Source organism: Podarcis muralis, chromosome 1 (assembly GCF_964188315.1).
Source record: "Podarcis muralis chromosome 1, rPodMur119.hap1.1, whole genome shotgun sequence".
Taxonomy (NCBI): Eukaryota; Metazoa; Chordata; class Lepidosauria; order Squamata; family Lacertidae; genus Podarcis; species Podarcis muralis.
The window spans coordinates 78,011,586-78,038,444 of NC_135655.1; the positions used below are offsets into that span (position 1 = coordinate 78,011,586).

Sequence of the window (26,859 nt, forward strand, 5' to 3'; positions counted from 1 at the left end):
TGGGGAACATGATGTACTTTAAACATACGGTGTATACAAAGCCTATGAATGCCAGTCTGATTCTAGGAATATCCATCTCCCACTAATCATCTTCCCCACTCAGTGTCCTGGCATTTGGGGTCTCAGAAAATCTGGGTAGTGCTGCAGAAGCCCCTGCTGACGCTGTCTTCTGACAGTTGGTGGCATCTCCTGACATAGGCGCCGACTCCATGGGGCTTGAGGGGGCCCGAGCCCCCTCAAAAATTCGTTTGGGGGGGCTCCGCCCCCCCAATAATCTCCGGCGCCCCTCCAGCAGAGCGCCATCGCCACCCCTCCCCCAGCCCAAAATGCACAGGGAGGGGCGGGCTGCATGCCTCCTGCCCTCCCTCCCGAGCAAAAGCTCCACCCAATTTCCTTTGGAGCTGATTAATAGGCGCAGCACGCTCTCCCCTATTCGCTCACGAGGAGGCGGTGCCACTTTATTTGCATATTCATGAGCTTATTTATTATTCATGAGCTTTCCCGGGCCCCCCCAATATTTTTTATAAGTCCGCGTCCCTGTCTCCTGACCGTTCTACCTACTTCAACAGTGTTATTGTCATTTCATTCATGGTAACAGGGAACCAGACAACTTCTGGACTTCCTGCAAAAGTCTTTGACCCACACAGGATCCCCTGGACAGTCTACATATTCTAGTAATTTATATACTGCAGAATACCATTATCAAAAATATTGGTAATAAAAGTACATGGGAAGCATTTTGTAATTTTTAAAAAAGTTAATACACTTTTTTTTTGCCCCATTCAGTGAGAGATAAGAGTTTTTTGTTTAAAATCCATTTGTTCTGTGGAATACATATATCACCCGATGCAAGTTCTTCCTAGCTCTCCAAAACTTTCCCTTAACAATATAATTTTACCACAGTGATCTTTAGCTTTAAATACATTGTAAACATAGCACGCCTTCTGACTAGTTTTCTTATTAGAGTGTAATATAGACAGATGTGTTTGTAGCTGCTGTAATTACGTTAATTTCATAGGAACATAAGACTGCTGTGTAATCAGCTATTACTAATGTAATTACTCTGACAAAAATGGTTCACAAAGAGACAGTGTGTTAGAGTTGCTCCTAAATGAGTACTGATTGTAGTAATTGAATAGTGAGTCACATTTGTATCTGAAGTGGATAATATAATGTAGATTTTTGCTATCCCGTAATTAAGATTCATGAAAAGCATTATTTTGATATGTGCTCTCAGGGTAGTGTTTGGCTTTTCAGGACTAATCCACATGTCTTTTATCACCCTAAAAGAATAGTGTTTTGTTTGCATTACAGTGGGGTCTCTTAAAATCAAGATCTCATATGCTAGCATTGTACAATCAATCATCTTTATGAAATTTAAACAACCAAATATGTCCATTTTACAGACAGCAAAACTGCAGTAAAAAAAGAGTAAGGCCAATAGAGTCACAAGGACCAACATCTTTCAAACAGCATTATAAGTGTCACTTTCAGATGCCCCTTTCTGTGCCCAATAAGCACGGGGTGCCTTTGCCCGGCGGCACTGTGACCCATAGATTGCAGCAAAATATTGGGCAAGGTTTTGCCCAGTATCTTCTCTGTGTGATGGGCTCATGGGAAAAAGCTGTCAGTATCTGTCTGCTTGGAATCTGCACCCTGGTCCCCCAGTGAGACCTTGCTTGCTTGGCTCGCACCACAGCAAAGTTCAACACTGGCTGACTCCCATGGAACAGGTTTGGAACATTTCCCTATCATTCACCAGGCACCAGCAGGCCAATACTGGACAAGATAATGACATCAGGAAATGAGGTAAGTTGAACCACATACTTATGAAGAGGTAGTTGGTAACTAAGAGAAACAAAGGGAGGATAATGACTTCTGAGAAAAATCATTTTGTTTCTTATCTTACATAAAATTCAACATCACCTCCATTGACTCATGAGACACTGAGGCAGGATTTAGTAGGTTGAATACATGTTTGTACTTTGTACTGGGCAGGGTTAATCGCTGGACAGGGTTAATTGTGGCTGTTTTTACACTGTATCATGCAAAATGTAAATGATGCTGACAACACAGAGCACATGGGTGGTGATGAAATATGTTATAATGGAGTAACAAGTATGAGTGATAGCTATATGCTATTTGCTTGAATAGTTTACAAGGCTAGAGTAGTTTAGGTATTCAAGCATGACAAATTGTTCACAAACTACATACAGTGGTACCTCGCAAGACGAATGCCTCGCAAGACAAAAAACTCGCAAGACGAAAGGGTTTTTGGTTTTTTGAGTTGCTTCGCAAGACGATTTTCCCTATGGGCTTGCTTCGCAAGACAGAAACGTCTTGCAAGTTTGTTTCCTTTTTCTTAACACCGTTAATACAGTTGCGACTTGACTTCGAGGAGCAACTCATAGCACGTGGTGTGGTAGCCTTTTATGAGGTTTTTTAAGACTTTGGTGATTTTTGAAGCTTTTCCAAAACTTTCCCGAAACCGTGCTTCGCAAGACGAAAAAAATCTCAAGACGAAAAAACTTGCGGAACGAATTAATTTCGTCTTGCGAGGCACCACTGTATATTTTTATTCCATGCTGATCTTCAATATTGCAATCCTCAGCAGTACCTGAGTAAGTGCTGTTTGCAATCAGTTGGAGAACTGATTACACCGATTAACTGCAAACTCACAGCTAAATTATATACTTACTTGCCTCTGTGATAGTTTCTGGGATGTGAAGGTGTTCATTCATTTAGCACAATCTTAAAAGGTACTATTAATATAAATAGTAAGAAGCACAGAAGCCTAAGTAAATGATTAGAAAGTGAGAAATCTTATCTCATCCACACTTGTAAAATAAGACATTACTGTCCTCATCTGTCTGGGTTTCCTTAAACCTCAACAGGCTATAAAATAAGTTTTGTGATGCCATGCAGGTATTGGGAGAAATTTTCAGAAGGCTCATATAAAATGAAAAGCAATGAATAAGCAATTAAAATAGAGTTCAGCTAAGGATTCCATAACTATTGTGAACAAATTGCTCTGCTCTGTAGCAATATCAAAAGGTTAAAGCTGCAGTATTACACACCCTTACTTGCCTGAACAGACAGGCATAGGACTGCACTGCATGTAAACTAACTGAAATGAACTATTACCAGTGGTGCATAGTACAGTAGGCTTGTCCTTTATGCGGCTGTACCAGTATTAAGTAGCTTCTGAATTGTTCCTTGAAAACAAAAATTTTAAAAACTTTTTAAAGGATATATATTTACTAAACATCAACTTTAATGCAAGTTTTGCTACGCAGAGGTGCAAATCATTCGGATTGTGACACAAATGTCATGAATTCAATGTTTTACTTTCACATGTACTGCATGTTTCTCTTTTAGCACAAGAAAAAATTCTTAATAAAGGGTTGCATTAGCTAAAATTTCTAGCAGTTTTCCTCGTTACAAAACTAGTAAAGTACAGTAAATGAAAAGCAATCTTTTAAAACAATTCAACACTAAGATAAATAGAAACCAAATTACATCTGAGGCACTCCCATTTTTACGGCACCGTTAATCAGGCTAATTTTCATTTAAATCTGTGAAATGATTAAACTTGGAGGGAAGTTTTGAGTGAGTGTCCTTGACTCAAACAAAAATATTTTAACTAGGAATTATTTTCACGTATTGAGCTTGCATCTAATCAAATTTAATTCAGAGTAATTTAGAAATTATATAATGTGTGTTCCACAAGCCAGTTATCTGGAATACATCTAAATCTGTGTTTGTTAATCTATTTGAGCCTATAGTAGCAGAAAGATGAGAAATTTTAATTTATAAACCAAAATAATTTAGTTTACATGCTTTTAATTATACTGTTAATCTGGAATATTAACCTGCACCATGTTGACCTTCCTACTGCCACCCTACTCCCCCTCTTGGTTACTTACAATGACCTTTGGCTTGGGAAGCCAGGTAAGCAATGCAGCTCCATCCTGGCCACTACTAGCATTATATGGAAATAAAAAATAGCAATGATATGAGAATAAGAATGGTAAATTGTTTTTTATCAATATTATCAACACCAAAGGTTATTTCAAGCATTACTGCAGTTCATTGTGCATTTGTATCCAGAGCAGATTATTCAACTTTCAGCCCTTTGGATTTAAATTCAGAGTGCAGAATCTGTGATAAGCATCTTCCAAATTCTTCTAAGATCATTTGTTCTGCTAGGCAAATAGAGTAAGCTTCTTTTTCTGCCTCTTCAGCTTGAGCAAGAAGACAGGCACATGTTGCCTCAACCACTTCCCATGATATACACGTACTAGACTGCCTATTGGAACAAAAAAACCAATATATACTTTTAAAATAAGTAAATTAATGAAAAAGATAAGTCACCAATTTACTCATGACTGAACTTTTCAGGGTTTTCAAACACGATTTTCTGTGCCAGGTACACTTTTTTGCATTTGGCCTTCAAATCCAGGAAAGGGCACAAATTTGCATATGCTTTGTCCCATATGCATTCTTATTTTTTCTTTTGCAAGTGTGTGGAGGGACTGAAATAAATAAAGGGCTACCTACAACTAATAATGTCTCAAAGTCAGCAGGTAGTGTTTCCCCCCAAATTTTATTTCCTCATTACAAAAGGCTTAATCTGTTGAATTATTGTCTATTTAACAGTGCTTCATTTTCCCAAGCAACTTCCTCCTCCCAGTCACTTTTCTTTGGTTAGAATCCTGGAAGGAAAAGCAACCAGAGAGTTGAGGTGCAGGGCAGAAGCAAAAGGCAGGCAAAAGATTAAGCACTCATCCTCACCTCCCATTTCTTCACTGCAAATCATGCCCTACTTAGGCTACTTTTCAACTCTTTGGAAACAACCTAGATTCACAAAGCTACCAGCCTCTCCCACCAATGCAATAGCAGGATAAAGCAGCCGCCTCAGGCAGAAGCCCCTGAGGTGGTGCCACGACGTGTGCCCCACCCACCCCGCCACCTGCACCGCTAATTTCCAGTGATTCCTTGCCAAAATCTCACAAGAGCTCATGAAGCATAGCAGTGGGTGGCAGTGCTGGTGGTGCCAGCAGCAGAGCTAGGTTGCTGCCAAATGTGTAGGTCAGCCTTTAGACAGGCAACATACATCAACAGTAAATGAGCTGTTAAAAAATATTCCTTATACTGTATACCAAGCATGACACTTTCATTCCCAAATAAACTACTCTGTCCATTTCAATAGGTTTTTAAAAAGCCCTGCTGCAGTGCTTCCCTTGCTGGTGTACATCATTGGTAAATAAAAATCTGCTGTACACTGAAGTTTTTGAAGGCTTGTCTACAAGCCTGCTACCACAATTTTAGCAAAGCTGCCAACTTGCCAGCTACACACATTTGACTGCCTGAAATTAAAGCATATGTTGCTTACTCAGCTTCAAAAACAAACACACCAAACATATATTGGTACCAAAGAGTCAGTGCTACAACCTTCACCTCAGCAGTAACCTGTGTAGCTGAAACAAGTTACTAAGCTCTGACAGAATAACCATATGTAAGATGGAGCGTCTAGAAAGGAGAAAGCAAAGGTTGAGAGGGACAGACAACTAGGCCGTTACATATATGTTTAAAATCAGTGCTAAGGCATATAAAACAGTTTGCTATTTTAATATACATATCTTAGATAAAAAGTGGACATCACATAGGTAATCCTTAATATTTACCTGTCTTTTCTGCTTTTTGATAATATTTCAAAATTAGAAAATGATACAGAGTCATTTCCTTCATAACTTTTAATTTCCATATAGTTTGGTATATTCATTAGTGTTTTTCGATCTGGGCTTTCTTCATAATTTTTGCAACCAACACACTTGCAGATAGATGAACACATGATTTTAGCCTAGAAAATGCAAAATGTTCTAATTCATAAATCACTCAATACTATTAAATAATATAAGATCTGGCTGTGCTACAATACAAGGACTCAGCCATACAGAAACAAATAAAACGTTTTAAGTGCAATGTGCAATGTGACACTAGATGGCAATGGTGAGTTATGGAAAATTCAATGTGGTTTTTTTTAATGATTTTTTAAAAAACATTTTCAGAACAGTTTTTATGTGTGTAGATTCCACCTGTGTGTGATTCCTTGGAAGTATGCTTCCAAGATCATTGGTAATTGCTACAAAGAATATTATAGTGTGATAAACTATATTTCACTACTCCTAGTTGCATGTGGAGTTCACTTTGAAGAATACTAAGAAATGTCAGTTAGTTGACTGACACTGGCTAGCATTAACAACAACAAAAAAGCTTAATTATTTCCATAAGCACAATTCAAGTATCAAACTTGTTTCCAGAAACAATTTGAAGCACTGGGTTTGACCTATAAAAGTATTGTATGGGACTCATCCATGAATCTGCTCTTAATATCTGTCTTGGATTTGCTGCTCCTACCTTTAATACTCATATGTATCACATTTATCTTCAGGTGTCATAAGAAAGGACCTTTTTCTGGGTTCTCCTAAAGTTGATTTCATTGACAAATTGAATGTGCATTTTGTATTCTTTGTAAACTGTTGAGTTGTACAGTATTTACAGTTAAGAGGGATACAGATTTTGTTGAATAACTAAAAAATAAATAAGATTTACTGGTACTCATCACTTCAACCATCAAAGAAGCATCTTTGGTTTCTTGTACAACCCTCACATACTGCTTTGTAAAATATATCATACCTGCATGGCGGAATAGGAAATGCTTTCTTCATTTTGCCAGCATATTTCCATTTACCTTTCTTCTAGTGCAGATGCAAAAGACAGGGCTCTTGTACCTTTAATAATTGTGTAGATGTAGAATAAAAGTTTCACCTGCTGTAAAGATACAAAAGCCCTGTATTTTTTTGCAGGTGGCCACCCAATAGTCTAGCTGCTTTTAAACTTTGCACCTGATGCTAGAGCCTGCAGTTTTCCATGTGGAGCACACTCTCTGGGAGTTTCCTCTCAGATAAAGTTTCTAATTTTACTGGATGAATCCCACCACTGTTACACATTTTTATAAAGCAGAATTAGAAAATTTCATTGAACAAACCTCAAAGCATTCACAGTAATTTTTTAGGCACCCTGACCGCTTACAATTACATCCTTTATTATGTCTGGGCTTGATATCTCCTAGTTTCCCTTTTCCAATCTTTGGCAGGAAAGCTTCTGGATTTCGGTCAAGACAAGCCTAAAATAAATATTTTTTTATTTATATAAAAGACGTTCAAATTGAAAAAAAAATAATTTTTTTACCTTTTTATAGCTTACTTTATTTCTAAACTATGCTTTTCTGAAGGCATATTAATTATTTTTTACAGGTGGTAGCAATCAAGGAAGTTCTTGTTTATATGGTCCACCCATTAACATGAGACAAGATGTACTCACAGCACTGTATGTTGTCATCTGTGGAGGCTATTCTGCTAGAGCTACTAGGGTACAGTCCTTCCAATAAAAATGTCAAGCAAATCTCAAAACCACACACTCTTTCCCATCATGTACACATTAGATACTTAAATGAACTCAGAGGCTTGTGGGGACATTTCTATCAATCTTCTAGTCTTTGGCCCATCAGCTCTGTGCATTGCTCAGCCAACCCTAATCTAAAAGTATGGCTATGGTAAAGAGGTCCCTTCCATGTATCTCTAGGACATGGGTAGGCAAACTAAGGCCCAGGGGCCGGATCTGGCCCAATCGCCTTCTAAATCCAGCCTGCAGACGGTCTGGGAATCAGTGTGTTTTTACATGAGTAGAATGTGTACTTTTATTTAAAATGCATCTCTGGGTTATTTGTGGGGCATAGGAATTCATTCATTTTTTTTCCAAAATATAGTCCAGCCCCCCAAAAGGTCTGAGGAACAGTGGACTGGTCCACTGCTGAAAAAGTTTGCTGACCCCTGCTCTAGGAGGACTGCCAGCTTTTTAGCCCTTGCTGAGGAGATTTCTCCTTCGTCTCTTGTTAGGAAACAGGACAGTAATTAACACAGGAGATATAATAAAAAGTAGATAATAATACTTGCATTACCTTAATTGCCTTAATCCTCTCTAGTTCATGTTGTGGATTGTTATAACAATTATTGCAGTTGCAGTTACTGCAGAAATCACCATTGGCAAAGCAATCACAGTATCTGTGTTTAACAAAGGCAGCAGATGAAATACATTTTATAGTTCATCATTTTCAAGGATGGTTCATGTAGTCATGCGGTTATCTGTGCATTCTATGATTTTGTTTTTCTCTGTCCCCAATTTTTTGGCGTTCTGAAGATTGCAACCAATCCAGCAACCAACATTTCATGCAAGTGCTTACAATGGGAGATTGCTGATCCCATTCTCTTTAGTTTCCCTTCTAGATATTTTCTGTCTCCTTTTTATTCTAAAACAGCATTATTTATGTCTTATTTAATGCAAGTAATTAAGTAATCTTCCCATTCCGTATGTAAACATTTACATGAACCTTTACTCAAGATACCTACTAAAGAGTGGCAGAGGAAAATGAATGAATATCAGATAAAAAAGGCTGATACATTTTCAACATGCATTTTGTATATAAAAGCATTTTTTTTTAAAAAAATTACTCTTACAATGTTAGAAGAAAGCAAGGAACATAATGGCTCAGAACCTCTATTTTCTATATTATCTTTATATAGTACTATGAACAACTAGAGATACACTTATTTTGTCATGGTATCTATTTTTTTTGTGCTGCCTTATTTTTCAACATGCTTCCAGAAGTGTATCTTCCAGGCATTACTTTGTATGCATCAGGCTAAGCACTGTGCATAAAAAGAAGAGAAAAATGCAGCTTCAGATGTGGTAAATTAATATCCTGTTCTATATCAAAGTCCTGCTTACTGCCGTGGCTTCAGTTTAATACATATGGCAGGAATAAATTAATTACATTTGGAGTTTTTTTACACTAAGAATGGATACTTCAATATTTCGTTTACTTACAATTTGAGACACTGTGATTTAGTGCAGTTGCATGGCTTTTTTGACTTTGTATCCCAGGAGCTGCAAGGTAACCTAGGCATTTCAAATTTTTTTTAAAAAAGAAGCACATTATTAGATATATAATTAAAAATTATATATTGAATGTCTTGGGAAGATTATTAGAGATTACACCCATTTACTGGTGAAAAAGCGTGAAAAATGGGACTCCTAACTATGACTCCATTCACAGAACCTTGTTTTGCTACCTCAAGTCCTCCACATCACTTGCTGTAAGGGTAATGAATCTCTTGAACAAATCCTCATTCAATCTTCTGTTATACAGAGGGAAACATAATGCATTGGGTCCTAAAATAAACTGAAGTTATCCTTCCTCCCCCACTGCAGCTCCCAATGGCTCTGGTGGGCTGGAGCCCCTCCTAACAAAGTAGGATGGGATGGGAGGCTTCTGAAGGAGCAGGAAATCAACCTAGGTAGGACCTGGATATAAGTCAACAGAAGGACCATTTCCCATCACCACCTCCTCAGGATTATGCTGAATATGTTGTGCCAAGGGTTCAATGGCCAAAACAAACAAAAGAGGAGAATGTTGATAGCCTTGCTTCATCCCCAACTGTGGACTAATGTGATTAAAATCAAGATTATTTATTATCACTTTATCAATCACTATATACTTGTTATATTTTATTTATAAATTTAGGGTCAAATCTCATCATTTTGATAACACCAATTAAGTACACCTACTCCACACAATCAACAGATTTGAATATTTTAAATAGTAACACCATTAGTGGAGTGTGAGTAGTTTTACAAAGACAAATAATATTTAACAGTTACCAATTAGATCTGAAATCTGGAGGTAACAGACAAAGCTAGCCTGACTAGGGTATAGAGCTTTTCAGTATTGTAGGGATTTGTATAAATACCATGTCATTATTAAAGATATTAACAAATATATATATATATCTATTACTGTCTTACCCAACTAAGGTCAGTTTTGTTGGCTCTTGAAGATTTTTATCTGAATGGCATGTATATATGGATCCATTATCAAGCTGTTCAAAATACAAACCAGATATTCCATTTGCATTTAGTTGTCAACTTTTTATATACATTTAAAAAACAAAAATATTATAAAAATAGATTAAATAATCAAGATAAAATATTTATAAATCACCTTCATCAATGTTAGAACAAGTCATGGAAAAGTGAAATATACTTTAGGAAAAATGGTATTTTAGGATTGATATTTGCCTTTAACTTATACTCTTAAGTGTTGACACTATTTTCATGTTGCTGACTGGGACCAGCTCCAAATTTTGGAGCACTAGTACAAGAAAAAAGACTACCTTGTTGCTCCTAATAATTCTCACAGGAGACACAGATCTCCATCCTTGATTTTGCAATCTGCTTGTTTCCAGATCAGGTATCTTTCTCTCTCCCAATATAGTCTTCTTTTTATTGTGGGTCTGTGGCACATTGTTACACATACCCTGCAGGCTTTGGATTAGTAACAGACTTTTATTCTTTAGATCTAAGGTTTGTGTATACCTAATGAATGTATTAAATGCTTGTGTATAACTGTGCTGTCTGAAGCAGCATCTATATTAGGGTTGCCATATTTCAAAAAGTGAAAATCTGGACACAAAAGTTGTTGTTTTTTCAACCACAGTATTCCAGGTGTCTCTGGGAAATTCCAGATGTATGGCAACCCTAACTCCGTCTCTTCATTTTTGTGAAATAGACCAATCTCTCTCTACTTCCTGGTATGATTAGTTATTTATTAGGTATAAGGGTTAAAGCTATACACCCATTTTTAATGGACACATGCACTCCTTCCATGCAAAAGGTTCCAATCCCCTGAGCTGTACATTGAGGCCATGTGTGTGGTGGTAAGGCATGTGGGTTCAGATGCATGCCTCATAACACCCCCCAACCCTCCAGAGGAGATTTGGGGAGCACAGAGGGAAGAGAGGGGCAGAATTCCTGCTGCGCTATCAGGAATCCTTGCAACAGCTTCCACTAGCACAACAGGTTTGTTGAATATGGCCCATTCTAACAAGGCCTGCCTGTAGCAACAAAGCAGAAACATGAGACAAGGCATCAAAGCAGGCAATGGTTGGGTACTAAAACATATGCACAATCAGCATATCCCTTGGTAGACAGAGAAAGACGCATGATATGCAGTTTGAGAATGTCAAATTAAAAACTCTTATCTGAGGGCAAAAGTAACATTTACCTCTTGTGCACAGACATTCAGTTTACCTCCAACTGGTAAAAACTGTCCCAGTACAGATGTTACAGAATTACTTGCATCTAATAAAAAAATATTTCATTTAGGTTAGTGCAATGTATAGATTTAAACAAATACATATTTGGATAAATGATGTACAGTGGTGCCTCGCAAGACGAAAAGAATCCGTTCCGCGATTCTCTTCGTCTAGCAGTTTTTTCGTCTTGCGAAGCAACCCTATTAGCGGCTAAGCGGATTAGCGCTATTAGCGGTTTAGCGGCTTAGTGGCTATTAAAGGCTTAGCGGCTTAGCTGCTAAAAGGCTATTAGCGGCTTAGCGGCTTAGAAAAAGGGGGGGGGAGCGAGAAAAAAAACGCAAGACTTGCAAGACGTTTTCGTCTTGCGAAGCAAGCCCATAGGGTTTTCCGTCTTGCGAGGCATTCGTCTTGCGGGGCACCACTGTACATTTCAGAGGAACTAATAGATGTAAACAGTTACATAAATAAAACTTGGAAATAATTAAGTTTTTAACTATGCTAAAGAAGTTTGACATTTTCCATATATTTATCTTTCCAAACCAAACTGCATTTACTGGTATTTCACGCAACTATAATAAGAAAGGATCCTACAGAGGGCAAAAACACACACAAGACGCTCCAGAAGCCCAGGGTGGTGGTAGTTTACTTGTAAAGCCATGTTTTTCATGCAAAATATACATGTTCAACTCCTGATGTTTCCAAATACAAATTGGAGAGACTGCCTGAAAGGCAGGATTGCTGCTGCAATATATTGAGATATATGAACCAGTGGCTTGATGGCATAAAGCAGCTTATGTTCACTAAGTAGGAACATCAGCAGTTGGGAGGCCAACCTTATGGGGTTGTTTCTAAAGCATCTCCAGCTAGCTGTCCCAACACATATCTTTGCACATTTCACTTTCGCATGCACTTCCATGTTCATGACTATCAGGCTTCGTTTTATACATTTATATAATTTTGTGCAAATCTAATCCTCTTCCCCCAGCTCAAAAAATATGTGCCCTATGCTAAGAATTGGGTCCCGCAAAGAGTGAGTTTATTTTGAAATAGTGGTTTGGAGAATAATGAAAGGGCTGGGCTTACTGTATTTTTTGCTCTATAAGACTCACTTTTTCCCTCCTAAAAAGGGGAAATGTGTGTGCGTCTTATGCAGCGAATGCAGGCTGTGCAGCTATCACAGAAGCCAGAACAGCAAGAGGGATTGCTGCTTTCACTGCGCAGTGATCCCTCTTGCTGTTCTGGCTTCTGAGATTCAGAATATTTTTTTTTCTTGTTTTCCTCCTCCAAAAACTAGGTGCGTCTTGTGGTCTGGTGCATCTTATAGAGTGAAAAATACGGTAGCTTCTTCTAAAAAGCTAAAGGTGTCCACGTGTATGGGTACAACAGTAATTGCCAAAATTTTAAAGGTAAAAATAAAAATAAAAAAAAAACCCTTCCAATAATGAAAAATGGGTGCAACAATAACTGAAAATGTTTCTATTTGGCAATGCAAGTCTAGTCTTAGAAAAGCTTTTGCTTCTTTGTACTTTAAACAGATAGAAAAGAGTTGTAAGTCTTATGATGTGGACTGCACTTCCTCCTTGTGTGTTAATAACAACTTGTATGAAAAAAAAAATTCTGGTCTGAATGCTCAGTGAACTACTATTCGATGGGTCTTACTTCTGAGTAGACATGCATAAGATTGCACTGTTGGTCTCAGGCCCAAATTTTTAAAATGTACTGTATTACTACAATTGCAGTTGGTTTGAGGAGAAATTGTCTGAGTGCAATTTAAATATGTACAATTATTAATTTTTTTACAATCAAGATTTTGAGAAGAAGCCTAAAAAAGACTCCTTCTTCTCAGATTTTATCTTTGTCATCATTCAGAGACAGTGATTGCTATATAACAATATGTGAAAAGAATGCTTATTGAAATATTATCATTACTATATTGATCTATTAAAATTATCAGATTCCTTTATAGTTGATTGAACAGTGACATCATGTGGATGGTTTGGGTAAATGCAGACAGAACTCCCCCTTGCAAGCATACACAATTTACTAGGAGCCTTTCTACGCTTAAGATTCCATGGTAGCCCAAGTCCTTATTTTGTTCCTAAACTGTTGAGCTCAGTCTAGACATCTCCCCTAACTCCATGTTTCTGTTATGGGAATACTGCATTTTCCCAATGTTGAGAGCATTATATTTTATAATTTAGAAAACGTGGTGCTTTCCCCAGAAAATTGCCCTATGGATTATGAATATTTGAGTTTTACAGAGGTCATCTGGATATTGTCTATGATGAAGCTTGCTGAAAGTATATAGACAGGATCTATATTGGCAATAAATAAAACAATGAGACAAGGCACCTGAGCATTCCATGGTTGGGTGGCAAGATTATTCAGCATATTCTGCACATCCCTTGGTGAAGTTAGTGAAGGGAATGTTCACAATCAGATTTCCCTAATACAATGCATTTTGTTCTGTTATTTTCATTAATTATATATGTTGTTCATATTTCCCAAAATTTCAATACCTGTCTGAGGATACTTAGGCTGGTCTTGATACTGGGGGACCAAATGAACTGCTTTTAATTCTCTTGTGTCTGTATTGTTTATACAAAGTATATGAGTACCACCCTTCAACTGGCAGATGATCTGAATTGCATAATCAACAACAAAAATAATCAGATTAAAACCCATATTACATTCCTTAAAATGAGCATCAAAACTTAATCAATATACAACATAATAAAAGTATTTAATTAAAAGTATTAAGATTTTTCTTAAAAATCAGCAGTGAAGGATCCATATATACTTCCTGCAGGAGGGCATTCCACAAATACATTTATATCATAATTGTCAGGGCTGGGCTAGGCTGGAGAACCTCAGGCTGGGGGCCAAATGCGGCCCCTATACTTCACTTTATAGCCCTTGGGAACCTCTGGCCATGGCTCTTCCCCAGACCACACACCTCACAGGTCTTGCTTCATTCCATCCTCCAGGTTTCTGTCCCCATCCCCACCTTGAATATGTCATTGAACTGTAACAATGCCTCTTGCTTGTCTGGATGGAGATATAGCTCTGTCATTTGTGTGGCAAGCCTCTAGTTTGCACAAAGATAAGATTAACATCCATTGCCCCACCCACCACTGGCATTTGGCCCTTTGATGGTTGTTCACTAGGGAATGTGACACTTGGGCTGAACAAAGTTATCCACTCCTGCTTCGGGGGAGTGCATCCTCCACCCAAAACCAGCTGCACACCACCCAGCTGAGCAGATTTCTCAGCCAACAGGACTTCCACTTTATAATAGAAGCCAACCTGAGGGACCGAGGGGGCTTCGTCCCCCATAAAATATTTAAGGGGGAGGCCCCCCAAAGTTGAGGGGTATTGCCATTCAAATGGTGTGCATGCATCATGTCATGTGATGGATTATGTGGGGTGGGGCTTACCTGCCCAATATATTATTCAAGTTGGCACCCCTGCACTTCATCAGGTTCTTTGCCTTCATAATCCAAAAAATAACCTTCACATTCATAACTGCCACTACCTCCCTGTGATTAAGTTAAGGAAAATAGAGGTAGAGCTGTGTGTCATCAGCATACTAATGCCATTAGCATACTGATTACACTGAAGTCTAAACCGTCAGATGGCTTATACCAGTAGTTTTAAACTAATGCTAACAATCATACAGACAAGATAGAAGTTGAAGCCAGCAGCCAAGGGGTAGAATAGAAGTCCCCCCCCCCCAGCAGTGCATTCTGAATCCATTATCCCAGAATGGAGCAGAAACACAACATACTGTGCCTCTAAGTCCTACCCTAGTGATTTGCTTTAGAAGGATACAAAAGCCAATGGTACTGAAGTATTCCCTGGCATGTCATCCAGGGAAGTGTTCTCCATTCCAAACCTTGCCTGGAAGCCAGATTTGAAAGGACCTAAGTAACCAATGCCTAAGACAGTTGAACTATTACTGAACTTAGAGGATCTTGCTTCTGAGTAAGCTTGCTTAGGATTGTGCATTAAATAATTAAAAATGTAATATAGCAGAAACAGTTGATGAGAAAAAGAACTTGGAACAAAGCCAAGGAAATATATTGGGTGGGAAGGATAGATTAGGTAAAGTAGATAACAGTCCATAATGCTGCTCTGAAGAAGCAACTAATCATACACATATGGGTAAAGGGACCCCTGATCATTAGGTCCAGTCATGACCGACTCTGGTGTTGTGGCGCTCATCTCGCTTTATTGGCTGAGGGAGCCGGTATACAGCTTCTGTGTCATGTGGCCAGCATGACTAAGCCGCTTCTGGTGAACCAGAGCAGCGCATGGAAACACTGTTTACCTTCCCGCCGGAGCGGTAACTATTTATCTACTTGCACTTTGACATGCTTTCAAACTGCTAGGTTGGCAGGAGCTGGGAATGAGCAATGGGAGCTCACCCTGTCACAGGGATTCGAACCGCTGACTTGATCAGCAAGCCCTAGGCTCTGTGGTTTAACCCACAGTGCCACCCGCGTCCATGCTGCTCTGATTAAGCATCTAATCATACACATATAGTCAAGACTATAAACAGAACTATAAAATGGTCATTGTTTTCTTACTGCCTACATGGCACCACTAAGAGGAAGCTACTCTACTAAGAGCCCTGCAGTTTCATTCTAATAAAAACACAGACAACAAAAAACTATTGGCAAAGTTTTCCTGAGCAAGTTATTATATTGTAAAAACACAGCAGTTACCACTTGAGGACTGGCATAATTTCTCTGTGAACAGGTAGGTTCCTCCATTGCATTTTGTGAAGCTGCTAGGTTATGGCTGATTTCTTCACCATTTGAATTTTGAAAAACTGCTTCATCTGAATTATTAGCTGTAATGCTAACAACTGCTTCTCTGACCTCAGCCTGAAATATAATCAATTTCATATTTTAAAGGATATGCTTACAGTATATTGCACTGTTAAAAAGCTATTGTTGAAAAAAATAATTAAAGTTGCTTAAATTGATCGGAAACATTATGATTAAATTGATGCATAGAATAGTCAATTAAAATTGTCATTATTACCACTATCTTTAAAAGCCCAACTTACATCTAAAGGACTAAGAAAGGATGGGGGGAAATAACCTGAAATAAATACCGGTAATTACATTCCACATTGCTTTGAGTCATTTAAATAATAGTATGAATAAATTACAGAAGTTGTATCAAGTAATCAATTTTATTGGATGCTAAGGATTCAATACAGATATTAATTCTGTGTCTGTGTCCTAAATGCATCCATGGTACTTTTTCTCTGGCATCCTGTTTCCCATAATAACTGGATGTTCAGGAGGTAGCTGTACCGAGGAGTGTCTTTGCCCAACTTTCATTCATAGAATGGCTTCATCCATTTCTAGAGAAGTCGGGTCTGGCTATGCTGACCCATTCAAAACCATCAAAGCAGAGGTTGTGGGGGAGGGGGAACAGACAAAAATTTGGGGGACATCTGCCTATGCAACTCACTGTGGATCCAACTCACATTATCCTAACAAGTAGTAAAACATAGTATATACTTACAATCTCATCACAAACAGCAGCAGTATCCTGAGATGAAACAGTGATACCGTTGCATGATTCTACAACACAAAATGGAGTTGAAGAGAAAATTATGTGGACAATGTTAAATATTCAATCTAATCAGAATATTATTGTTTATATCCCACGACTGTTACAATATAACTCATAAAACCAACAACATTTGAAGTTGAGTATAAGCAATTGAGTTTAGAATAAGAAGAGCAAGTAGAAACGGCAACCTTCCTAGGTACAATTCAAACACATTTCCCCTTACAGTGGTACCTTGGAAGTAAAATGGAATGTGTTTCAGAAGTCTGTTCAACTTCCAAAACGTTCGGAAACCAATGCACGGCTTCAGATTGGCTGCAAGAAGCTCCTGCAGCCAATCGTAAGCTACAGAAGCCACATTGGACATTTGTATTCCAAAAAACGTTTGCAAACTGGAACACTCACTTCCAGGTTTCCGGCATTTGGGAGCCAAAACGTTCGACTTGCAAGGCATTTGGGATTCAAGGTACGACTGTATTTCAAATCCATTCAAAGGAGTTTCACCGGGGTAATTTCTTTATAGTAATTTTTTATATGACAAAAAATTTAAATTATTTTAAAATATATTTGAAATGTAAGTTTCAAATGAATATAAATTCAAATGAAAATATGAAGTATTTGAAAATGAAACAAACAAACAAAAAACATCCTAAGGAAAAAATGAAGGCACCCCATTACACTTTGTAATGTACTGAAAAAATAAGGCTTAAAGTGAATGGCTGTTAACTTTTCAGTAAATGATGGTTAGGATGCCAATAGGATTTTCATGAGGGCACACACACATAATATTTGAATATGGTTTGTATCCTGTGCAAATTGTGTCCTGTTTTGCAGGTGGAGTGGGGGGGGGGGGAGATAAATCAGGGACTCCATGCAAATAAGGGGACATACTGAATGCCAACAGGTGCAAGTTTCCCCAGAATTGTATTTCCATTGTAGAATAGGTTTAACATGGATCTCTATCCATCACATAGCTGTTAAAAGAACAAAGAACATTTCCATTTCTGAAACAGCACTGCAAGTGCCTTCCATTCCTGGAAGCTTTAGAAAACAAGTTGCAATTGAAACAACTTGGATGCCAAGTGTGAAGTTTCCAACTGTAATCAATAAACAGCAAATATAGGGCAAAAAGTTACAGTTTCCTTTAATGTAATAATTGGTAAACAAAAGACCTCCATTTCTGATTCCTTTAAATTAGTAAAAGAGCTAAAGGTAAAAATTATTTATCTTTAATAATAATAAGCAATCCAGAAAACATATTAAGTAGAAACCCACCTGCACGAAACAAAAGATGCAAACATGAAAGGATATTTCAAAAACACTCACCACCAGAACACTCTGGTATGGCTTGTGACACAGTAGAACTATTCATAATTCCTTTGATTTGGTCACAAGAAACACAGTTCTTTGCATCTGCAGTTGAAGTTATTGTTCTCAATACCTAGGAAAGCAAACATACTGTTCAAACTTAATATACAAAACTATTTGTGCTGTAATAATAATAAATATTTTAAAATGTAAAATTATATACACTGTAATAGTACTATAACAAATCATCTATATCCCATGATTGATCCTATCATGCCTCAGTCTTCCATCAGGAGGCTGAGAGGGATACACAGCCAATGCCTATGCAGAGTATGTGGCCAATTTTAAATCCCAAAATATTGTCTTGTCCAGTTTGTTCTCCTTCTTGGGATGGACCTTGCTCCTTGGGATGGAATCACTGTTAGTGGGACAGCAGTATTGTTCCCATTCTCAGGACATGAAGAGCTAGAAATGTACCTAATTAGGACTAAAATGCATTCATGATATATTCCCCATGTATTATAATGCAATATTTCTAAGCTACCCTACATTTCCATTAAATGATGCTGAATTTTTATCTAAAGCAACTAAAATGTAATGATTAATTCATATATTATGATTCAGGTATTTTAAAAAAGCAGTCTTACTGGTATCATTTCTACATTTGTATTGACTGCTCCATCAGCAGTACTGGTGCCAAGAGATAGCATGGAACCTCTATGTTCTGTCATTATGGAAGATGGAAAATTGATATTCTGTGAGCACAGTTGCAATTGTGGTAAATATGCACATGCTGTCACTTCTGAAAGAGTCGCTTCTGGTAATTTCTGATATTTTCCAAGGACTTCATCACAAAACTCTTGTGTACATGGCTGCATTTTAACTTCAAACATTGCATGTTCATTTTCTCTATTCAGAGTATGTTTCCCGCGATTCAGTGCAGCTTCAGTCTTAGAACTTAAATAGGTGTCTTGACTGGAATAGAATTCTTCTTCAACTGGTTTATTAATTAAATCATTCTTTGGACTAAGAATTTCGGAATTAAAGGTCTTCACAAGTCCATTATCTATTCTTGAAATTCTACTAAAAGTTATATGACTTTCCATAGGTACAGTTAAACTTTCAGATTGGTAGTATTTGATCTCTGTAGAGACATCTATTTGTCCTGGGCCAATTTTCATCTTGGTAGCTGTTTCAGCTTCAAAATAAACAAACAAAAATAAGCAACAAATTATATCCAACATAAGACTCCAATCCTAAGCATATGCTCACTGATCACTTACATGCTGGATGGTGTATACACAAGATCTCACTCTTGCACTCTGCAAATCCACACTACAAACTCACCCTTGGTTTTAAAGATAGTAACTAACATGGATTAGAATTCCCAATTGAAATGTAAACTTTCAGTGGCATAATGGAGAATCATCCACTTGTGTTTTCACTTTTAACCACCTTCTAGGGGGGTACTGGTTAAATTCAAATGCCAATTTCCTTAATCGATCTTAATTATATTTTCTTCAGTAGTACTGCTGTGCATGTCTGATCTTCAAACATATAAACACTATCAACAAGCAATCAATATAGAGTTGCAACTTTTTCTGTGCATTTGAAGTGCTTAAATGTTTTTTTATTAGACCACTGTTACTTTAACATGAATTATCTATTTGCCTTAGCTATACCTGGAACTTTTCCATTGTTTGTGACAGAAATTTCTATGTATTATGAGAAAGTACATATTTTTACACTAGTATGAACTTGTCTTTTAAACATCACCATATGTAGTTTGGGAAATGATTTCCCATTACTATTACTATACTCATAATAAATGTACCTTTTAATATTTCTACATTCAGTACTCAAACATATAAAGTTTTGAGATACAGTTCCAAATCAGAAACAGACCCTATTGTGCAAACCAAATAGGTATTGTTGGCAGACTAGATGCAAGATGCTAATATACATTATAAAGAGATAGCAAAAGGTACAGCTGAGGGGCATAAATGTGTTTTTTTGTGTGTGTTTTTGTTTTTGTTATTGTAAACTATTATACGGACCTTCTAAAAATTTCAGATCAAGCTTTTACAATTGTGCCACTTCAAAATAGTATGTTTGCATCTGGATAACCCTGACCTATGATATCCCATTTGCCTACCTGAAACAAAGGAGTTTTTTTAAAATATGTGTTGTGGTGGTTACCTCACACATTACAGATTAAGGGTGTATTTACTTGTATCTGAAGCAATCGCACACCTCTACTTCGCCTCAAGTGACAGTGCAACATAGATCTGTGTTGCTGCTTTGGATGCACCTCTATATTGTGTATGGTGCATATTGGGGTGGCTAACCTGGAGCCTTCCAGGTCTTGTTGGATTAGAATTCACCTCATCCCCGGCTCTTAGTCTCCTTTTCACCAGGAGTGGGTGAAAAGCCTGCCTGCCCAGAGTGGCTGGGGCAACCCAGTCAGATGGGTGGCAAATAAATATTATTATTATTATTATTATTATTATTATTATTATTATTATTATTATTATTAGCCCTGACACATCTGAGAACACTGGCCAAGGGTGGCTTCCATGTAGAGATGGTGGAATATGGGGTGCTTCACACTTTGCAGGTCTGACACCCCCGTGTGTGGTACACAACTATTTCACAAAGGCTTGTTGTTCATCCTTGGCATGTCTGCTTATTGTAAACACCAGTGTCCCAGGCTTGGGACGAACTTGATGGCAGCAACATACAAGGTGAAGAAGCAGCCCTCACGCAGCCATCTCGAGCGGGCGGCGGACATTCTTTTAAACCGTGGTGGCTGAAGCGGGCCAGACACCCCGCCACCTCACCTTCCCCCTCCGCAGATTCCCGCCTTTTCCCCTCCATCATCAGCACTGCATTATGAGCAGCGCTCGCCGAAGGGGTGCCAAGGAGCCGTTGGCCGGGGAGTTTTAAGCGCAGAAGCGCCCGCGAGGGCCAGCGCGCGGGGAAAGCCGCTTCCCGCTAAGCAGCCCCGCCGAGGGGGGCGGATCTCCCTCCGGGCAGTTTTCCCTCAGCGCTTCTCCGCGCGCCTGCAAAAGCCACACGGCCCGCTCGCATCTTTGAGCGGAGTGGAGTCACGCTGGGCGCTGAAGGGAAAAGAACACAGCCTTCCCGCCTCTTCTTTCCCAATCTCAACCCCTTTCGATATTAGGGCAAGAATCACACAGCCGCCTTTAATCAGCAAACGAGGCAACTTATTTGCAATTGTTAAAACGCCTCTTCCCTTTCCCAGCCGGCGCCTGTTTTTCTGGAGGCAGCGGCTGAGAATCTAGGGGCTTTGCTGGTTTTCTCTCTTCTTTTAATAAGGGGACGTTCGCTTAAAAACGCCTGAGGATCAGTGAAAATATAAGGCACAGAATGGCATGAGGGAAGTTCCAGAATAAGGAACATTCCCGCCGAAGATGCGCGGATAATATCAGTGCCGGATTTACCTATAAAAGCTAGAGTTTAGGGCCCCCAAGCCCCAAAAAATTTAAAGGGAAAAAAGGTCTACATTTCCAAAATATAAGATAAAAAACACTTCCACAGAAAATGAGTTCAGTTCCAAATATTCCAACTTTTGTGATTAAATAGCATATACCTAAATCCATGCATTGGAAAAAGAACCGAGGGGGTGAAGTGCTTTTCACTGCTTTTAAAGTCTGGAATGTACCACTTCTGAATGCAGTTAGTATGGAATAGAAAGCCTGAGAGAACAAATATTAAATAAAAATGTGCATACTAACTAATGCAAGTTTTCACATTCCAATTAGAAATGGAAATAGGTTCAGTGTCTTAAAGCTTCTGGTTATACATAAATACATAAATAAAAAGATAATTAATTACTCATTACTATCCATGCATATTGTTGCATTTTTCATTATCAAAAGCCCTTTTAAAAATCAGTATAAGATCAATCTAAGTAGACTCTTTTTTCTAGCATACGTAATCCTTGACAATTCTTTTGAAATGAATGTTCTTTGGAATTTATAAGACTATGATAGAAATGAATGTGTTCCCACATCTATGAAATAAAATCACAAACATCAGAATATTAATTTCTTTATTAAGGATAACCTATGCTTACTGTGCGTTTAAAGATTTACAACCAATGGAACATTATTTACATGCAGTTGACATTCTGAGAGGATACAAACCAAGTCTTTTTAGAAATTGTTTGGTGTCAAATAAAAAATGCACGACAGCTTAACCCTCCAAACACTTGCAATAAAAAAAAGGTTGTCCTCCGCCAATTACATTCCCTTAAAGAATGCAAAAATTGCATTGATAATGCATTAACTATGATTACATTGGAAATATCTAAAACCTGAGTCAAACCTAAGTAAGCTCTTAATAAAAAAGATTATTTACCTTAAAATTAATATATTAGTCAGTGGACAATATAAAGCATATGAACAAAGCTCCGAAACACTGACTCTTAACTTGCTGCTGTACATTGATTAGACACCATGCTGCATTTTAGGATTCATTACCACCCACCCCAAATTTTGTTTATTTACTGTAGTTAATCAAACGTAACATGTTCCACCCATTCCTGTGGGGGGCTCTGTACTCTAATATTTATTTACAGAGCATTGCCATCTGACCTTCATTTTATACCCAAGCCGACATGTTGAACAACCAAGAATATTATTAATATTCTTCATCTCAGGACAGAGGAGACCTCCTTCTCACACCCTCAATTTGTTTTAAATGTTAAAAGTTCTGGAACATCAAGATTGAATATTAAAATCTCTGAACATGTTGCATGATCTTTTTTATCGCCTAATTCATATAAGTAGATGTAATTGCTGCACTAAACTCTTAGTTTTATTTAAAGATTGCCAAGAGGACTTTGCTGTTATATTTTTGTAATGTTAATATTTTTTAGGCTTTTTAGTGTACTTTGTGCTAGCCATGAGCCCCCATAGCATTTTCCTTGTAATTCTCATTACAAATTCTCTGGTAATGTTATTCATGATTTGCCATGCCTTCTATTTTTAAGACATTGAGTTTGGGACCACATATTTTAACCATGACCTAAGTATATTGAAGGTTTCTCCATTATAATTTTTCATGATTGCACATAAGGCAGGAGTTGCTTAAGGCAAATGACAATGTGCCACCTAGGCTGAGACTAGCTTGCACTGTGAATTGTCCCACAAATTTTGCATCTGATGGCTAACTTTCCTGAAATATAGGGAAATGTTATGAAATGTGGCAGCTTTCACTGATATTGATCTCCCATTTGAAACAAAAAAGTTCTATTGAAACTTTTTAAAAAAAACTAGCATAGAAATTACTCCTGTCTCAAAGGAAAGGGCTTTCATTAGGTTAAAACCAAAGGAAATTTCATGTTGGACCATTCAAATGCAACACCATACAGAGATGTGCTGACTTTTACCCAAATATACCTAGATAAGTTATTGTGAATTAGCAACTCTATTTCCAAGTTCAGCAGCTCTACTTTCCATATCTAGCAGACAATTTACAAGTTAATACAAAACACCCCACAGTGTAATAATGTCCTGCATTTAGAACCTCTGTTTTTGATGTACTGGAATACATGTAAAGCAGGCCCATTCACAACATAAGTGAGAACGCAGAAAAATACTAGGGCATGTATATTTTTAAGTGTGTTCAATTGTCGCAGTTGCGGGTAGAGCAAATATTTCATCAGTGACCTATGGCAATATAAGCTTAGTTCCAAGCAACAAAACATTTTTTTCACTTAGCGCATTACATTAGGTTTGCCAGAATATTATTTTATGTTCAGCTTAATGAAATGCCTTTATTTAAAATGAATGCCCGAAGTTGTCACTTACTGATTAAAAAACCCCCCAGCAGATACATTAATTGATGGTTTGCTACAGGTACTTTTCAAGTCAGGTTTTTTGTTGACATGAGATTGGAATGCACTATTTTCATCCCTTCATTTGTAGAATACAGGTAGAGAGATTTTAAAGTAAGAAATGATCAAATGTACACCAAATTAGGACAGGTCTAGACATCTTAACTTGTGGCCAGTTTGCAGCTCTTCTAATAACACAGAGAATACCAACAGTCATATCTTGGGGAGAAGAAAACTCTTCTGATCAACTGTAGTAATGGATGTTGGAACTTCTCCCAATAATACTTATTTATATAACTCTGAATGGATTGCTGCATAGCTGCCTTGTTTTCAGCCACTGATCAGAAGAGTTCTCACTGCCAACACAGGATGTTTAGTTGACTTGCTGTTAGAGAATCACTTGGTTGAATTTTTGCCAAGACTGAACAAGTTACGGATGTCACACAATGCTTGTTTGATGTTCTTTCCGAAACGATGGGAATTCTAAACAATAAACAGAGTAAGAAATCCATATTTAGTTACATGGAACTCTCATTATTATATAGTTCATAGTGTGTACATACATAACATAGATACAAACCAGAGAGAGTAATATGATAATTCATATTTATATTCTGGTTAGAATCTAATGTGCACTGCTCTGATTATGGATGGTTTCTATCAGTAGAATGGGGAGGGAGGCAATTTTTGTGATTCCTGCCCTCTCCCCCCAGCCGTAGCTGTCAACCTTTCCCTTTTCTTGTGAGGAATCCTATTCGGAATAAGTGAATTTCCCTTTAAAAAAGGGGAAAGTTGGCAGCTATGCCCCCAGCAGCTTTCTGTTTATTCCAAAAATCTGCTCCAGATGCCCCCGCAACCCTCCAGAACAGACTTTTTAATCTTAATCTTAAACTTTTCTTATGAATGGCTAATATCTGTCCTTGTGAGTTGAGAACTGTGTTATACTACTTGTGGCTTGTACGAGTCCGCTGTTTTATTTGATTTGATTTGTTTTGATTTGATTTGTTTTGATTTGTTTTGTTGTGTTGTGTTTCATGATGGGCGTAAAGCCGAATAAACATTTTGATTGATTGACTTGGAGGGAGTTGGGGAATTGCCAAAAATTGCCTCCCTCCCTGTTCTGCTGATGGATCCTTTCAGCAAAGTGACGTCCACTGGATTCCACCATCTATGAGTTTTAAAAAAACAATTTCTTAGATAAATATGTAATTTCCTACTGGTGAAAAAAAAAATGCCAGAAACTGGTTTCACCTTAACAGTAATATTGGACTATGGAGATATAATGCAATACATAGTAGGAATCATTCTTTTCTTATAAATGAGAACCTGCCGATAACAATACAAAGTCTACAGGTAAATATATCAAGTAATTCACACCATACAAACACAGGAAGGGTTTATATGTGCAGGTTTTCAAGTGAATGATTTACTTCTCTTGATACATATTTGGGGAGGAGAAGGAGGGGGAGATATTAACTGTTTGCTATTACTTCTTTGCTGTATTTGTTTTACAATATCAGTCTGCTCAGAGCTTGATCCACAAGGAGGTGTTACCAGTTAACACACACCATTTTCATTCAGTATCTCTAAAACACCACAGTAGCTTAGAAGAATTTTTGTTGCTCCTTAGACAGAAGTCTCATTGATATGTGGTCAAGAACAAAGAAGATTAAAATGTTTCTTGTATCTGATTCTTTTCTTTGTTTGCAACATACTGTGACTAGGTTGCATAGTTTAATTTGTGGAAGGATGGGACTGCATTTGTGCAGAAAGTTAAAGGACCTCTAGTCCCCACAAACTCCATAAAGTCAAGAAGGCCTAATGAAAATTAATGTGCCTTGACCAACAGCAGTGAATCCAAATTTCCTGTGATACTGTATACAAGGCAACACAGCATATTTTAAAAAACAGCATCAGGTTTAAAGAGATAACATCAATTCAAGTGTCAGAGAAAAGGCTTCTCTAAATGTAACTAAACATATGAAGCATTATAATCTATGCAGAAGTTCTAGTAAACGTAACTGATTACAGTTAGTAGCAGCATCCATTCTGCACCAGGATAGCTGGGACAAGCCAACAACATGGTTGAGCAAGAAACTGTGCAAATAAGGAGACAGGTCAAGGACATTTTGGATAATGTGAGGATATATGGACAAAGGAAAAAGATTTGTAATAGCACTGATTGGATCAATCTGGACAATAGTTTGGAGAGATGGAACAACTGTCATGGTACGTGAGCCTGTGACATACTCCAGGATCTTCTAACCTGAGACATTCTGTCTCCTAAGACAGACCAGTTCTGAAGCTTCGGAGGAAATATAACAAAATAATATAACATCACAAAGGACAGCAAATTGTACAATACTGCTTGAACTATGAATGATGACTGCTCAATACAAGCAAAATATTTGCATATTTATCGGGAACAGAAAACCATAGTATCCATAACAGATATAGTCTAGAAAACATGTAGCTTATATTTTGAAAAATCTGTTGGGTTAATTTTTTTAGACTCAAACTTCTGCCAGACAAATATTTAAAAATATCCCAAACACAAGTTTCTCTAACAGAACACTAGGCCTATTAAACGAGTGTACAGAACGCTCTGGACTTCAGACACTTACTGTTTCAGGGCAAGAAAATTTGCTGGATACATGGAAATTGATAAGATTATCACCCACAATTATATATGAGACACCATAACCATCATCAGCAACCTGTGGAAGAAGCATTTGGAGTGTGTTACTATACATGTAAAAGCCTCTAATGATTTATCTTTTAAAATCCTCTTAAGAAATGGCCAATAGTAGAATAGACTTTGTTCAACTATGATTTATTGTTACAGGAATGAGCCTAGTTGAGCCTTAGACTTGCATGCTCTCC

At 37.7% G+C, this 26,859-nt stretch overlaps 2 protein-coding genes across 8 annotated transcripts in view; both read right to left on the reverse strand.

Moving 5' to 3' along the window:
• Positions 1–546: 546 nt before the first annotated feature.
• TESMIN (testis expressed metallothionein like protein) lies at positions 547–21,597 on the reverse strand. 6 transcript variants are annotated; one of them, XR_003707485.2, is made up of 15 exons: positions 20,954–21,597; positions 18,761–19,311; positions 18,132–18,246; positions 16,758–16,816; positions 15,944–16,105; positions 13,736–13,856; positions 11,186–11,262; positions 9,928–10,001; positions 8,950–9,021; positions 8,024–8,126; positions 7,052–7,189; positions 5,688–5,863; positions 3,927–4,309; positions 3,145–3,215; positions 547–1,848 (listed from the first exon to the last, which is right to left on the reverse strand). XR_003707485.2 is itself a non-coding variant. In XM_028735953.2 (13 exons), the coding sequence occupies exons 1-13, from the start codon at positions 20,991–20,993 to the stop codon at positions 4,117–4,119; spliced, it is 1,881 nt and encodes a 626-aa protein (XP_028591786.2). In that variant the 5' UTR covers positions 20,994–21,597; the 3' UTR covers positions 547–4,116. The 6 variants fall into 6 exon arrangements, 2 of the variants coding, with proteins under 2 accessions (XP_028591786.2, XP_028591808.2); XR_003707481.2 differs by having other exon boundaries at positions 547–3,215; XR_003707480.2 differs by having other exon boundaries at positions 3,145–4,309.
• A 574-nt stretch (positions 21,598–22,171) lies between these two features.
• The window catches only part of CPT1A (carnitine palmitoyltransferase 1A), a 50,467-nt gene continuing 45,779 nt past the window's right edge, over positions 22,172–26,859 (reverse strand). For both annotated transcript variants that reach the window (XM_028735929.2, XM_028735941.2), the window contains exons 18-19: positions 26,601–26,693; positions 22,172–24,459 (exon numbers count right to left, since the gene is read on the reverse strand). In XM_028735929.2, coding sequence (XP_028591762.1) covers positions 24,373–24,459; positions 26,601–26,693 — 180 coding nt within the window. In that variant the 3' untranslated portion in view covers positions 22,172–24,372. The remainder of the gene's footprint in view (positions 24,460–26,600; positions 26,694–26,859) is intronic.